General features: G+C 37.1%; 1 protein-coding gene across 1 annotated transcript in view; it reads left to right on the top strand.

The window, feature by feature from the left end:
• The first annotated feature begins 1519 nt into the window (after window positions 1-1519).
• ft (cadherin-related tumor suppressor fat) overlaps window positions 1520-15506 on the top strand; it is a 117692-nt gene continuing 103705 nt past the window's right edge. The window contains exon 1 of the mRNA XM_028308362.1: window positions 1520-7090. Coding sequence (XP_028164163.1) covers window positions 1940-7090 — 5151 coding nt within the window. The 5' untranslated portion in view covers window positions 1520-1939. The remainder of the gene's footprint in view (window positions 7091-15506) is intronic.

Genomic DNA, 15506 nt, shown 5'->3' with positions numbered 1-15506 from the left:
ACCTGTTACTCCATTTTGAGACCGAGTAAGGATGATTTTTACCGAATTTTGAGACTGTATCACCGTAATTTGCTCTTGACCCCATCGATATGCCTTACATGTTTTCCGCACAGTTTTCCGTAACAGCATACTATTCATAGATATTTATGTTACCCAGTTATGTTATCTATTTACGTCGGTCCCTTGATACATTATTCAAAAGCAAGCTAAAACCTTGAGCTTTAACGAAAGGTCACGCCATCTATCACAAGGCGCACGAAGCTAAACTTTTTCTGAAAGTATCGTAGAGGGCACCACTTTACTAGATCAATGGGCGGAAAGCTCTGTGCGAGCTTTTACTGCTAGGTTTGAATGTAAGTTTATGAAAGCCTGGTGCAGTGTTAGTTGTTTTGCACGATAAATGAAGAGGGCGCTATCTACCTGGGAATACAATTTTTTATTCAGAACATTATCATAGAAAAAGTTTCAAGACTCTTTTAATTACGTTATTACTTGCTACATTTATTTATTTATTTATACATGTTATTAATGCGTTGATATATATTTGTTTCTAATACAAGTTATACCTAAAAATGTTAAGATAATATTTTCTTTTATGGTGTTTTAAAATAATCTACTGGAATTATATCTTGTGACTAGACGGAAAAACTGGAAAAGAAAATATGTGTGTTTTGTCACGTAACTTATGTGTATTAAAATATTAGGTTATTCACGTTTTCTAATTTCTAAGGTGCTTGATTATGCTTATCTCAGAATATCTCTTTTTAGATTAAAATTTGCGATTGCACTAGTTTGTAATCGGAGGCGCAAACAAGAATATTAGACCGTTAATTTTAATTTTAATATAATTTAACTAACATGTACCTAATTTTGTTAATTATAGTCACTAAATATGGAAAGGAAGATTAAATAGTACGTATATTGAGAGCTTTTGTATACTACAAAAGTTTCCACCCTTCAGTCATATTTTCCAAGAAATGTACGAGTATAGTTACGTCAGCTAAATAAATAGCTTTTCATCATTACGTATTCCTAGCAGTTTAAGCAGATGAACCCAGACCACAGTAAAGTCATAGAACTAGTTGGAGTACGACATAAACCACGTTCATTGCGGTGTTATGATCGTCACCGAGCGCAGGCGCAGGGAACCGCAAATCACTCATATTAAAGACTTCAACGCTTAGACAACTTGACATATTCTACAATTTTGCAAATAACTAGGTACGAGTATTTTAAAAAATACATTAATTACTTCACACTTTAATCAATAAATATCTATTAATATCCATTATTATTGTGTTATAAACATTAGTTATGTTTCTTAAAAAATATACTTTCATAAATGTTCTTTTGCTTGAAGAGCTTCTTGGAATGGTGAGTGACTCGTATCGAACAATAAATAGTAGAATCCTTCGGCGGCCATTATCTTGGCATCATCATCACGCAGCCACAGTGGGAGCTTTCAAAGCTGCGGGGAGGGCCGGCTGGTCGCGGGGAGGGCCGCGGGGCGGCGTGAAAGCCTCCGCCCGCCAGTGCCGCGCCGACCGCGACGCAGCCCGCATGCCGCTTCCGCCGCGCGATACAACTTCACAGTGCTACAACAAAAACATAACTGAAAGTGCTACTGAATCGTGATACATAAGTGGTGATAATCGAACAACGGAATACACTGTGTGCCCTATTAGGATTAAGACGTAAAGTGACAGACCGGTGGAGATAGTGAGTGTCACGTGTGTTTACGAATGAATGTGACGGCGTAGGCGCAGCGGCGGTCGCACTCTCCGTGAGATATTCGTGCGCGCGCAGGTCGTCGCGGCCATGCTGCATACCTGAGGCGAGCGAGCGCGCGAGTCTGCGCGAACGGGACACAACGAGAGTTCCCGGCGCACGTTAACTTTCGCTGACGAGGAACCAACCCTGCAATGTTTTTGTCAGCGTCATGACGAGGATGGGGCGATGGCACGTGGCGCTGGCTGCGCTGGCGGTGCTCTCGGGCACGCGAGTCGCCGGCGCCGCCGAGCAGATGCAGTCCCGCGCCGTCGACACCGGCGTCGACCTTCGCGTGCCTGAGGACCAGCCTGCCGGTACCATCGTCGGCAGGATCCCGACAAAACCTGGCTTCACGTACCGATTCAATGAACCACCGAAAGAGTTCATCCTGGACCCGGTTTCTGGAGAAATCAGGACTAATATGGTTCTAGACAGGGAAACCGTGGATCGCTATGCTTTTGTGGTGCTATCAAGTCAACCCACCTATCCAATCGAAGTAAGATTACGGGTAACGGATGTGAATGACAACTATCCTGAATTTCCTGAACCGAGCATCGCTGTTGCCTTTTCCGAGAGCGCAGCCGCCGGGACTAAGTTGTTGCTCGATGCTGCAACTGATGCAGATCTTGGAGAAAATGGTATCACCAACGATTACAGAATAATTGATGGCGATAACGAAGGAAAGTTTCGTTTGAATGTTACCGTTAATCCGAGTGGCCAAACATCTTATCTGCATTTAGAAACGACCGGAAAGCTAGATAGAGAAACAACTGATTTTTACATCCTAAACATATCAGCACGAGATGGTGGAAATCCACCAAAATACGGGTACCTTCAAGTGAACGTTACTATTTTGGATGTGAACGATAATCCACCAATTTTTGACCAGAGTGACTTTTCAGTGTCTTTGAATGAAAGTGTCCCACCTGGAACAACTGTTTTGAAAGTGACGGCTACAGACAGTGATTTAGGTGATAATAGTAAAATAACTTATGAAGTGACCGACTCCGAGAAACAGTTCGCCGTGGATCCTGAATCTGGAGTGATTACGACAACCAAAAAATTGAATTGTCCTAAGTATTGTACTAATACGACATGTAATATGACTTGTGTATTGACCGTGATAGCGAAAGATCATGGTGTGCCGCGTCAGGATGCACGGACCTACGTCACCGTCAATCTCATAGATGCCAACGACCACGATCCTGTTATTACTTTCACATACGTTCCTCCGACGGCGAATTTTGCTACAGTCGATGAAAATGCTAAAAATGGATCATTAGTAGCCGCTATTACTGTCACTGACTTGGATGCTGGATTGAACGGTAAAACTAGTGTTAGCATTATATCAGGCAATGAACTGAACCATTTTCGCTTAGAAAACTCTTCCAGTGTGTACATAGTGCATGTAAATGGCGTTTTAGATAGAGAAGAAATAAGTAAATATAATTTAACAGTTGTTGCTAAAGATCAAGGCACGCCTTCTAGAACTTCTACCTCATATTTAGTTATTCATGTTAACGACGTTAATGACCATGAACCTGTCTTTGAAAAATCTGAGTATTCCGCAGTTTTAAGCGAGCTTGCCCCACCTGGAACCTATATTGCTAGCATTACTGCTACTGACGAAGATACTGGCGTAAATGCAGAGATATTTTATGACTTTTATGATGGAAACCAACTGCAGTGGTTCACAATCGATCATTTGACAGGATTGGTCACTACAAAATCTATTTTAGATAGAGAAACTCAAGGGACAGTCGAATTAAATGTTTCAGCTAGAGATGGTGGGCCTAATCCAAAGTGGGCGTACACAAGATTGAAAGTAACGATATTAGATGAAAATGATAAGGCTCCTACATTTCCACAGTCTCAAATAAATACAACACTGCATGAAAATATAAAACCAATAAAGGAAATTCTCATTTTGACTGCATCAGATAACGATCAAGGTACAAATGGTTCAGTATCTTATTACTTACCTTCCAGTATTGAAAGAAAATATCCTAACACGTTTATTTTAGACCCGATTACTGGACAATTAAGTACAGTAATTGAATTAGACAGAGAAAGAATCCCCATGTATGAAATTCAAGTTTTAGCAAAGGACCAAGGATTTCCACCTCAATCATCCACAGCCACTATTTTTCTAAAAGTATTGGATGTCAATGATAACTACCCAACATTTTACCCTCAACGATACATTGAAAGCATCAGTGATGATGTCCCTCCTGGTACAAACATCTTACAAATTAAAGCAATAGATTTAGATGAAGGAGATAATGCAAAAATAATGTACAAGCTTGAAAGTGGAGGTGATGGTTATTTTGATGTAGAACCATCTACTGGCCATGTAGTCCTACAAAAAAGCTTCCGTAAAGCTCCTTTAACTTCTTACACCTTAAAAGTTTCTTGTAAAGATAAAGGAAATAAAAAAGCACACGAAGATGCGATTGTAGAGATATTAAAATTATCACATCGCAAGAACATTGAGTTTGACGGATACAATGGGTATAATTTTAAAATTCAGGAAGATGAGGGAACATCTAAACCAGATATTGGTCGTTTTGTGGGAAAAGTTACTGCCAAAATATCTAGTGATACACTGTCATACTATATTTTGGAGGGCGACCCCAAACATGTTTTCAAAATTGACAAGAAAAGTGGAATTATAACAACTGATGCAAATGTAGACCGTGAAGACAAAATGACTTATCGTTTGAAAATTCTAGCTAAAAGTGGAGTAACATTTGGATTTACAACTGTAAATATCTCAGTACTGGATGTAAATGATAATTATCCAATATTCATAGAAGACAAAGATGAAATTCACATATCAGAAAATATGGCAGTCGGCCAAGAAGTATATTTTGCGAGAGCTATTGATCGCGATTCAGGATCTAATAGAACAATATTTTATACTTTGAGTAGTCCTGATAATAGTTTTCGTATATCAGAGACAACGGGAGTAATTTATCTAAATAAACCAATTTCTGGTGAACCTGGTTATATCATAAATATTGAAGTTACAGCCACTGATAATGGAAACCCTTCTCTATCGACAAAACACTCAATATCAGCAATCATTGATGACGTGAATGATCATACTCCTGTATTCGATCACACTTCTTATGAAACGTCGTTGTTGGAGTCAACACTTATGAATACGAGATTTTTTGCCATCGCCGCTTCTGATGCCGATTTGGGTGATAACGGAAAAATATCTTATTCAATAGTGGAAGGAAACACTGATGGAAAATTCGGAGTGTTTCCCGATGGATTCCTGTATGTAAAGAGCCCACTGGATAGAGAAGAAAAGGATTACTATTCTTTGACATTAGTTGCGTCTGACCATGGAGTGCCACCAAGATCGTCTCAAGTTCCTGTTGTTATACATGTTTTAGATGAAAATGACAACAGTCCTCAATTTACTAACACTACATTTATTTTTAAAATAAAAGAAAATGAACCACCAGATACATTCGTTGGAAAATTGACAGCAACAGATAGAGACATTGGTCGTAACGCTGAGTTAACATTTAGTTTACCTATTGCCCAAAATGATTTTAGAATAGACTCAAGGAATGGTTTTATAAAAACTTTGAAATCTTTTGACAGAGAGAGCTTGGCACATACTACTGGTCAGAACTATATTACATTGACAGTTACTGTGAGTGACAATGGCAAAGTAAAGCTGTCTGATTCAGTGAGAGTAACAATTTATATTACAGATGTTAATGATAACGCACCGATTTTTACACGAACACCATACAAAGTAGAAGTGTCTGAAGGCGCTGCTGTGGGTGCATCTATTGTGAGGGTATACTCAACAGACGCAGATGAAGGACTGAATGGTGATATTTACTACAAACTGATAAGTGGTGATAACATGGGTCAATTTTCACTGGATGAAGCGACAGGCCAGCTTTTGATTGCTAAACATTTGGACCGCGAGACAGTCGATCATTATGAATTGACTGTTTTAGCCCATGACTCTGGCCAGACAGTAAGGCTCTCTGCTACCACAACCATTACTATTGATGTCTTGGATGAAAATGATAACGCACCTATTTTTACACAAACACAAATGAATGTTTCGGTTTTAGAAACAGAACCTGTAAATAAAAAGATTATCCAATTCCATGCAACTGATGCTGATTTAGGTGTAAATAGTGAGTTGCAGTTTTCAATAACATCAGGGAATAGAAAGGAAGCATTTTTCATCGACAGTTACTCAGGAGAATTATTTTTACACAAACAGTTAGATTACGAGGATTTGACATCATATTTGCTGGTAATTACTGCAACGGATAATGGAAACCCAAGTTTGTATTCAAGCATATCTTTTACTGTGAATGTGATAGATGCAAACGATAATGCACCAGTATTTACTAATACAGCAATAGTGCGCCAGATCAGAGAAGGTATTCCCAAACATACACCGATAGTAACTGTAACTGCAGAAGATCCTGACTCTGGTTTGAATGGGAAGGTATATTATTCTATCACAAAGCAAGACCCTAATGATAACAAACGACATTTTGCTATAAATAACGTGACAGGTGTGATACATACTTTGCTGCCTATAGATAGAGAAAGCATTGATACATTCAGAATAACTGTCGTTGCGTATGATAGAGCTGAACCACCTTCAGCCAGATTGTCAGCTGAGAAATTAGTGACAGTAATAGTAGAAGATATAAACGACAATGCACCTATATTTGTATCCATGAACGCCGCAGTAATAGGCTCAGATCGTATGGGCAGAAGTATGGGTAGAGGAATATTCATAATGAATGTTTTGGCTAGAGATCTAGACTCTGGAACGAATGGTTTGGTCACTTACAAACTTATTCATGGTGGAAGTGATTTGTTTGACTTGCATAGAAGTAACGGTGCTTTGACGCTGCGGTATCCCCCGTCTGTGCCTGAGGCTAGGTGGAACCTGGTCATAAAAGCTACGGATGAAGCGGTGTTAAGTGAACAAAGAAGTACAGAGACGTATCTCAGTGTTATTATGGGTGGAACGGATTTGCAAGGTGTTACCTGGACGAATGCAAGATCCGTTTCAGTGGCCGAGAATGAGCCGGCTGGCACCGCAGTGTTGAACTTGACCAATAACTATAAATCTGGATTAGAATATTACATAGTGAATGTGACTGGTGAAGGTAGACAAGTGGACAGGTTATTCGATATCGATTCGTCGTTAGGGATTTTATCAACGGCAGTGTCCTTGGATCGCGAGACAGGAGTTGACCGATACGAGGTGGAGATCTGCGCCGTGTCATCAGGGACCCCACTGAAAACCACAACAACTAAGGTATGTTAGAGGTTTACACCATGGTTTATTTTATTCCTAGTATAAGGCCGGGTTGCAACATCCTAATTTAACTTTATAAAACGTTAAAAATCTGTCAAACTCCATACAAAAAGCACCGGTTATCGTTATAGTTAACGTTAAAGTGGTGGTGCAACTCAGCCTAATTATTGCAGCCTATAGGTGCATTATTTTTTAAACTTATATCTGTCTCTAAGATGAGAGAAGTCTGTTTTATTTAAAAGTGAGGTCACATTTTTTTGCATGTTATAATGATTAGAAAGATCGATTGAGTAGTCAAATAAAATGACTGTACCAATGCTGCCCACACTTAGCAATTCCAAGCGGACAATCCAATTAACTTTGCACAATCGTCGGTAGAAGACAAAACATCGGCACCGTACTGTTGTTAAAATAAAAATAAATTCAAACGAATGCTCGTTAGTGTATGTCGGCTGGTGCAGTCTAATCGGGGGCTCTAAATTACGATAAGTCGCTTCTCGCGAACGATATCTCAACACTCGCTCTCAAAGCTTCTAAAGATTATGTACATGAAACATGACTTTTGTTTGTAACACATTCACTGGGTTAATTAGTTGTATTTTTGTTTGGTTATTGAAATTTTATGGAATGCAAAAATAATGAATCAGTTCACATATTCTTCGAAAAATTTGACAGTGAATATTTCATCGACACTGTATTTGACTCCGTGTAACCTTAGGCCATACAACCCAAAAACCATTTGGAGCGCGGCTCTAAACGCAATTTTCTTATGTGTCTGACAAAAAATAACAAAACTACTTAAAACTGGTCGCTTGCTCGTAAAAGATCTCGTCACATTACCATTACGATACTGTCACTCACCTCTTGACGTATAAATGTTGAACTTGAGAGCGAGGGTCTGACTAAGAAGCAAGAATGTAAACTGCTGTCGCTTGGTCAATTTCATTGTCATTCCCACTTTTATTATTTAGAATCAAAGCATTTCGAGAAAAAATAAATAGATATGATAATTTTAAACTTTTTCTTAGAATTAGATTATTTCATGTTATTTTTTTCATTTTAAAAAAAATAAGAATTTGCACAGGCATGACGAGCTTTTAATAAGAAAAAAAGTGCGGTCAAATATTTTTGTGCGATAAGTTCAGCTGTCAGATTGCAGATATAATATTGTCGCGCATCATCTCTACTGATCTAGGCGAACTGACTCTAACAAGTCAAATGCAGGTTTCGTTTAATCGCATCACCACATTTCTTTGTTTAGCAGTGAGCTAAGAAAATTCCAACTTTAGTGTACTTATCGAATATTTTTATAATACATGCAAGCTTTTGATCATCATCCACGTCACGAAATTACGACCTCTGGGTTATTGTGTGTATACGAGAGTCGTAACATTGCACAAATTATGAAGTTTGACACCACCGTTATCTTTAACTACCGCCCGAGCCAACCACTCGCTCGTTGCCAGAGCTTTAAAAGCGAGACAAATAATAAAAGCCAGTATTAAAACTCGAAACTCGCTTATTTAAATACATGAATCGAATATCTTATTTGAACTGCGAAAGGCGATTGGCCTGGGCAAGTGAGAAATGTCACATTTACTACTTAATATTTTTTCATAAAACAGTTCGCATTAAACAGCTTTGGGAATTTTACGGTAAAAGGAATGCTGACCAGCTCATCGATTTGCATTTAGGATATTTTTATATGTGACTGGTTTAATTTCGATCATCATTATTGATATAACGAGCTCTAAATATCCCTTTTTTCATTCATGATAATTGGAAATAGCCTAGTTATTCAATGCTGTTCCTTATTTTTCTGTGATGTAAGAGTTCAAATAGTGTTTTAGTTGAAACTGTTTTAGTTAACAGCATAACTAACTAACAGCATGTACTTATAAATTTCCGCTCATAAAATTATTTTAAACATAAAATAAAAATAACATATTAATTTAATTTTCATTCACTTATGTTATCAATTCAGAGAATATCTTTCCGCTATTTATTATAGTGATGTTGAAAAACTTCGCACTTACAGAACGAATTTATTACTTGTACTTATAACATTTTTTCACAGACAATAAATAACATTTAATAGGTATACGCTCATGTCGATCATTCGGAAATATTATATTTTTAATTATAAGCTCACCTCTTATAAATTTTAAAAGCTTAATGTCTGTTTTTATCATCAATATCTAATTTTTAAGTGACCCCTATGGTAACATATAATAGGAATTTTGTTTACATAGGGGTCACTTAAAAATTAGGGATTGATGGTGAAAACGGGCATAATTCCTATAATTTTTAGAATTCAGCTTATATTTTAAAGATACATCTGTGACTTGATATTTTAAAAGTAAAATAAATGCTTGTGATATTATCAAAAGGTAATAAGATAAAAAGAATAGAAAACTAATAAAAATCTTGAATCATCCACATTCAATAAATTGGATCTGTTGTTTTCTTTCAGACCCATGCGACGTGTCCACAGGGCTTTACGTTATGAAAGTTGTTTATGATCATAGTTCTAATTACAGTTGACCTACGATTTTGGATCGGAAGAGCGTGCATAAGAATGTCGCCCATAACCCGCCCATAGTTTCTCTCAATGGCGCACACTTTTTGCGGCCGGAGACGCGTTTCCGGAAAAAGTGAGAGCCATTTTAATTGTGGACGCACTGAACCTTCGATTCTGCCATAAAAGTCATCGGATTGTGTGGAAGGGGACGATTTAAGGCCAGAAGGGGGAGGGGTGTGAGCTATCAACCGACACCAAAAGCGCATTAGGACGCCGGGCAGCATTCCCGGACTGATTTATGCAACTTGCACCCGCCGGCACGGCCATCGACACTCTCCTAATGAACGCACAACTTACGCTATACTGTGAAATGGGTTTCATTATTTCACGGCAATGCTAATAGTCCTATTATGTCTTTCGAGTGTCCATGCGGTGCGTTTAGTCCTCAATTAGCGTAATAACTTCTTTCTTCCTTTATATATCAGGAAAGGGAATCGCGCTATTTTTCACTGAATCGACGCCGGGGGCTATCCATGTTGTCCAGAACGGCGCGATCGGATCAATAGTTTACTTCGTAATGCGTTTATGAATGTAAAGAAATTACAGTTCAAGAAATGCAATATCGTGATATTATACCAATAGGGTTTTTAATATAAATAATATGCACTTATTTTTAAATTAATAATTGAGTTTACTTCAGGCAAACGACGATCTTATCTTGTTTGAATAACTGATTCCTGGAATTCGATGAGAGTAAATTAAATTAGACGCAAATGGTTTAGTAATTTTAAATTAATGGAATTTATGTTATCTTGGTATATGTAAATATTCTTGCTAATGGTTTTAGTGAAGCTTGCGGACGATAATTCGCGGTGGTGGCGTCCGAAATGTTCGATCGTCACCCGTTTTAACTTATTAACGTTTCGAATTTTATCAATAAATTTATTGGTGGGCAAGACGTGCCGATTGGTAGAAAAGTTTAAATGTTTAAATCAACGGATATTTTACCTGTTACCCGAGCTAAGTGCGCCTCCGTGATAAGGAGTTGGGTGGCGCGTCCCCGAACACCGAGTAAGTTCGGAAAAAAATCACTTACGACGCTTTCCTGAGTCGGATAAAGAAGCAATTTGGCTGTATCTCCAAAACACATTAAAGCGGTTTCCGCTCCTCTGTTTAGGCTTGATTAACAAGGCGAGTCGTAAAATAGTTGGGTGACAGCTCTGACGATGACTATTTGCCTATGAACTTTTTAAAATACCGCAAATTATGTACGGTTTATTAATCTATAAATTATAATACCTAACTGTTGTCATATCAGTATATTTAAACGTATAGTAATTAGAAAATAATGTAAGTACATGATAATATTTAGAGAGTCGCTATAAGGTGTCCGTTTTGTTTAAAATTTAAATTAACATTATTTCAATAAATTAAGCTCCTGTTTTAATTAATCGATAGGTTTACATTTTTATGAATTTTAAGAAGAGTAGTTTGACCACATTGCGAATAACGGGGTCCATGCTGCAGTGACATGCCATTGTTTCCCATACACAGCTGTCATTTGTCAGGTTAGCACGTTGAGTGTGACATGTTCCAACTAAATTATTCCAGGTTAATGCACCGCGGATATTATTCACAGCTTTATACGTAAGCTCGTATCTGTCTTTCACTGCCTAAGTTGGAAGTTATTAGGCCACCGAATGCCGGCCCGTTAACGTGGGTAGGTACTAGGTAATTGCATAAAGCTATGTCACATGGCAATTAGCACATAGAAATGCACAGATAGGCTTGACTGACATGCTGCCGAAACACGTCGTGACTCGAACCTAGGTTCGAGGTTTCAAGTGAAATCCTATGCTAAACCACCGGAGTTGCGCAAACCGCCGTCGTGCGACGTTTTCCTCCAATAATAGATAAATACCGTCAATAAATTATAGTATTTACTTTGATAATGTTATTATCGAAATTACTGTTGAGTATCGTTTCTAGTTAAAATCACAATAAGCGATGGTTGATTTTATTTATGCTGTAATGGAATAGTGTAGAACTCGTAAAATATTACTCTACGAAAATACTGTAGTACCTACAATAAATACTACGGATAATAAGATAGACTCTTTAATTAAGTTTTGTAACCTAAAGGTAAATAATCATTTTTACATAAAAACAAAACACAATCTTGAGATGTCAACTATTGGTTGACAATCTTTGAAATAAAGATATTACAAAAATATGTCTTTTCTGGAATAAAAACCAGTCTTGTTGATCTGTATAGTAGACTTTACACATACTACGAGTAATATCTGAAAAACATACATTTTAAACGAAAAAGCAACTATTATTAAGGTTGATTTACCTATTCAAATGTTTTTGAGCAAATGTATTTTTCTTGCAGTGCAGCAGTGTCTTGTGTTCATGAGAAAAACATTCTTCATAGTGAGAAAACAATGTGAACCTAGAAAGGTTTATTTTTCCTTATATGGAACGGAATGCAGAAAGCCTATTTAGTCTCGAAAGTCTCTATTTATTTCCAATATTAAAATGGAAATGCTTCTTGTCATGTAGAAAGTAATATTTAATACAATTTCTTGTTACTTGAAGTGTTACATAATTATTAAATTACCTTAATTACCTACGTACTTTAATCCTTTTTATCCTTCGCATGATATTGTGCGAGTACAAAAAGCTTTACTTTATTAGTAAACACCTTTAATTAATTCTGTTATTTTTATTTAAAATCGGACAAAAAGTTTGTTAGTTAATTAAAAACATGAACTTTGTTATCGCAAAGGTGAGAATAAACCTTGCGTGACTTGAAAAAATTTGATTAAGATATTCCCAATTATGATCTTCTTAATTAATTGATTGTTTTCTGTAAGTAAAAACTTTAAGGCTGGTGTGTAATACGCGTTACGATAATTTTAATCAGTATTAAACTAAGTAACTACCCCCCAAGATTCATTTGCCTCTTATGTAATAAAATTCAACACTTTATATTTCTATGCATATTTTAACACACAAGTATTTATTGCTGCCATATAGTTTAGATGTTATTCGTTTATAGATACAGGCTGTGATCATGAAGTTTAATATATTGCATGGCGTGGGACCAATGATTAGAAAATCTTGCGTTTGTTTGATGAAGCGTGTTAATTCGTTTGTAGAGCCATTGTGAGAGATATTATTAGTACGATAAACCTACCATTGGAGTATCGATGCTTTAATACTGGGTAATAGCACGAGCTACTCGAAACAATTGATTTTCTATTGTGCCTGCTTACACGCTTGTCGATCGCGTAGAATTAAATGAAGACCTAAATAAGAACAGTGTGCTTACCATGAGTTTACGTTAGGTGTGCTCGCTAACGACTACGTAAAAAAATGACATTAATTGTATGACATATTGTGCAGCGCTCCTAGCGGCTACTTTCAAGAAACAAAATCTTTATAGAGATTTTTAACGTACTCGCTAGCGAGCACACCTAACGTAAACTCATGGTAGGTGCACTGCTTTCAACAAAACAAACGCCTACTGTGAGTGAATAGAGGTTTTGCAATATGTTCCTGACATTATACATCACTTTATTGCATTAGAATCATCACTTGTCAATTATTTGCGCTGATAGAGGAAAGATTTCTTTGATTCTTTTTATTGAACAGACCCCGAAACTACTGGGCCGATCTGTAAAATTATTTCACTATTATTTATCCTGATGAACATAGAATTTAGAATATGGATGGAATAAAGAGATTCTATGACAGACAGAAATTAACACGGGTGAAGTTGCGGGCAGAAGCTCTTGTGTTAAAAGCAATGACGAAATCTTATCTTTTTAAATACTCTTATTAAATCTTAAACGTGAAGCAGTATTAACTGTACATATTGTTGCTTGTTTTCACAACAATAAATAAATTTCCATAAATAAATCCATAGATCAGGGCCATAATTTATTGGACTTTACGCATGATAAAGTTAAAACTGTGCATCCCACTCTACTAATGCTTCACTAAATTATTATCTGAGGCTTTTAAACATTGAAAAATTGTTTGGAATATGGTAAAAGTATCGGATACCTCAGTCGGCTTATTAATTTGTCAATTCGAATGACCCATGCTTGTAGAGAATGAATTCGAAATGAGTTGAAACCAAATACGTCTTGTTTGGATGGCGAAATGTACCTAAACCTCCTACTTATATTTCGGTTATGATGATACGAAATGTTGAGTAATATACATATTTATAAATCATACATAATAAATGTTGGGTTCACAAGTTTTTCAAGTTTTTAGTGCGACAGGTTAAGTTCAGTGTCATATGACTCGCTTATCAAGTTATCTAATCGACTTGTCCTATGAGATATTCATATCAGAGGATTTAATATTAAAATTTTAATCTATGAAGATAGAGAAATACCTAAGTGCTTTTTATGAGATACTAGCTTTCCGCCCGCGGCTTCGCCCGCGTGGAATTTTGTCTGTCACAGAAAAACTTTATCGCGTGCGTCCCTGTTTCAAAAACCGGGATAAAAACTATCCTATGTTCTTTCCCGGGACTCAAACTATCTCTATGCCAAATTTCATCAAAATCGGTTGCGAGGTTTAAGCGGGAAAGCGTAACAGACAGACAGACAGACAGAGTTACTTTCTCATTTATAATATTAGTTGGGATTATTGTTTAAGTTTTATTCCGATTAAGAAAGACCCATATTTGGAATGTAAAGAGTACTGCTTATACCCATTGATTACTAAATGGACCCGTATCTGAATGTTTAAACCCTGTTAATAAATTACATATGTACCTATTTATTTATTTACTAACATAAAATAAAATAAGGTAGGTATATGCCTAGACCTTAAAACCCAAGAATTTTATAAGGGCAGAAATAGAAATTATCGTACGCCTTTATAAATGCAAATTCAGATGATTGATACTTAGTGTAGCGCTTACATCGCTATTACCTATGTACGTTACATTAGCTCATGTGGAGCTCTACAAATCCAAAAAGTTCTCCAAGTTGGTTAGGATTTGCACTGAGGCCTTTGCAATATCAGCCCGTAATCATAATATAGATTGTTTCTTGACAGTCCTTCGAGTTGGCCAGCTTTCTTATCGCTGTTGACTATAACGACCACTCGGCCGTGATCCGCCCCGCCCCGCGCCGCATTCCTCCGCGGGGATCTCAACGGGGACACGGCTCAAGCTGTCACAGGCCTCGCTTAATTGGACACTTTATGTGTGTGCATTCATGTGACGTGGAACCGGTTCCCTAGTGGTTATGTTGCTGTCTACGTCATACATCGGCGTTTCTGTAGGGGATAGTTATGCGAGCTGCGCTGGCGCGTTTGTGCCGACCTGAAGTTTATTATGATTTGTGTATCATTGGCGGAGGCGTGATGGGAGTTAGCCGAGCGCGCTTGTTGTCGGTCTAGGGTTCCGCGCCCGACCGGTGCTCCAAATTATGCTCTATTGTTGTAGTGACCCTCTGTACGTCAGGTTTAATTTTAAACCAAATTACCATAACTTATGCATGGTCAATTCATTTTTTATGTTTGTCAGTTATTTTCAGCCTGAAGAGCTCTAAGTAGAAGAGCGATAGGTATTAATTTAAGTAGCAAATTAATATTAACATCATGGGAAGTACGCGGTATCAAGTTTTAAAAATAGATGAAATAGCTACCTATCATGAACGAGAATTTATAAGCGAATAATTTTTTGTCCACATTCATCTTATTTTTAGACACGAATCTTAGGTTACTTACTTAACTATATCTTGTATACGGTACAAAAACAAGCAACAAAAGACGAAATGAATTCTTCACCGGTCAAAACTTGTACAGCTGTTACGGTTATTTGACTTGAACTTGTATTTTTTCTTTTATATACTAGTAAATCTA

The sequence above is a fragment of the Ostrinia furnacalis genome, unplaced genomic scaffold (genome assembly GCF_004193835.3).
Source record: "Ostrinia furnacalis isolate ACB-3 unplaced genomic scaffold, ASM419383v2 OfSCF2414, whole genome shotgun sequence".
Taxonomy (NCBI): domain Eukaryota; kingdom Metazoa; phylum Arthropoda; class Insecta; order Lepidoptera; family Crambidae; genus Ostrinia; species Ostrinia furnacalis.
The sequence above is the reverse complement of the archived record's forward strand: the minus strand, read 5'-3'. Positions and strand labels throughout refer to the sequence as shown.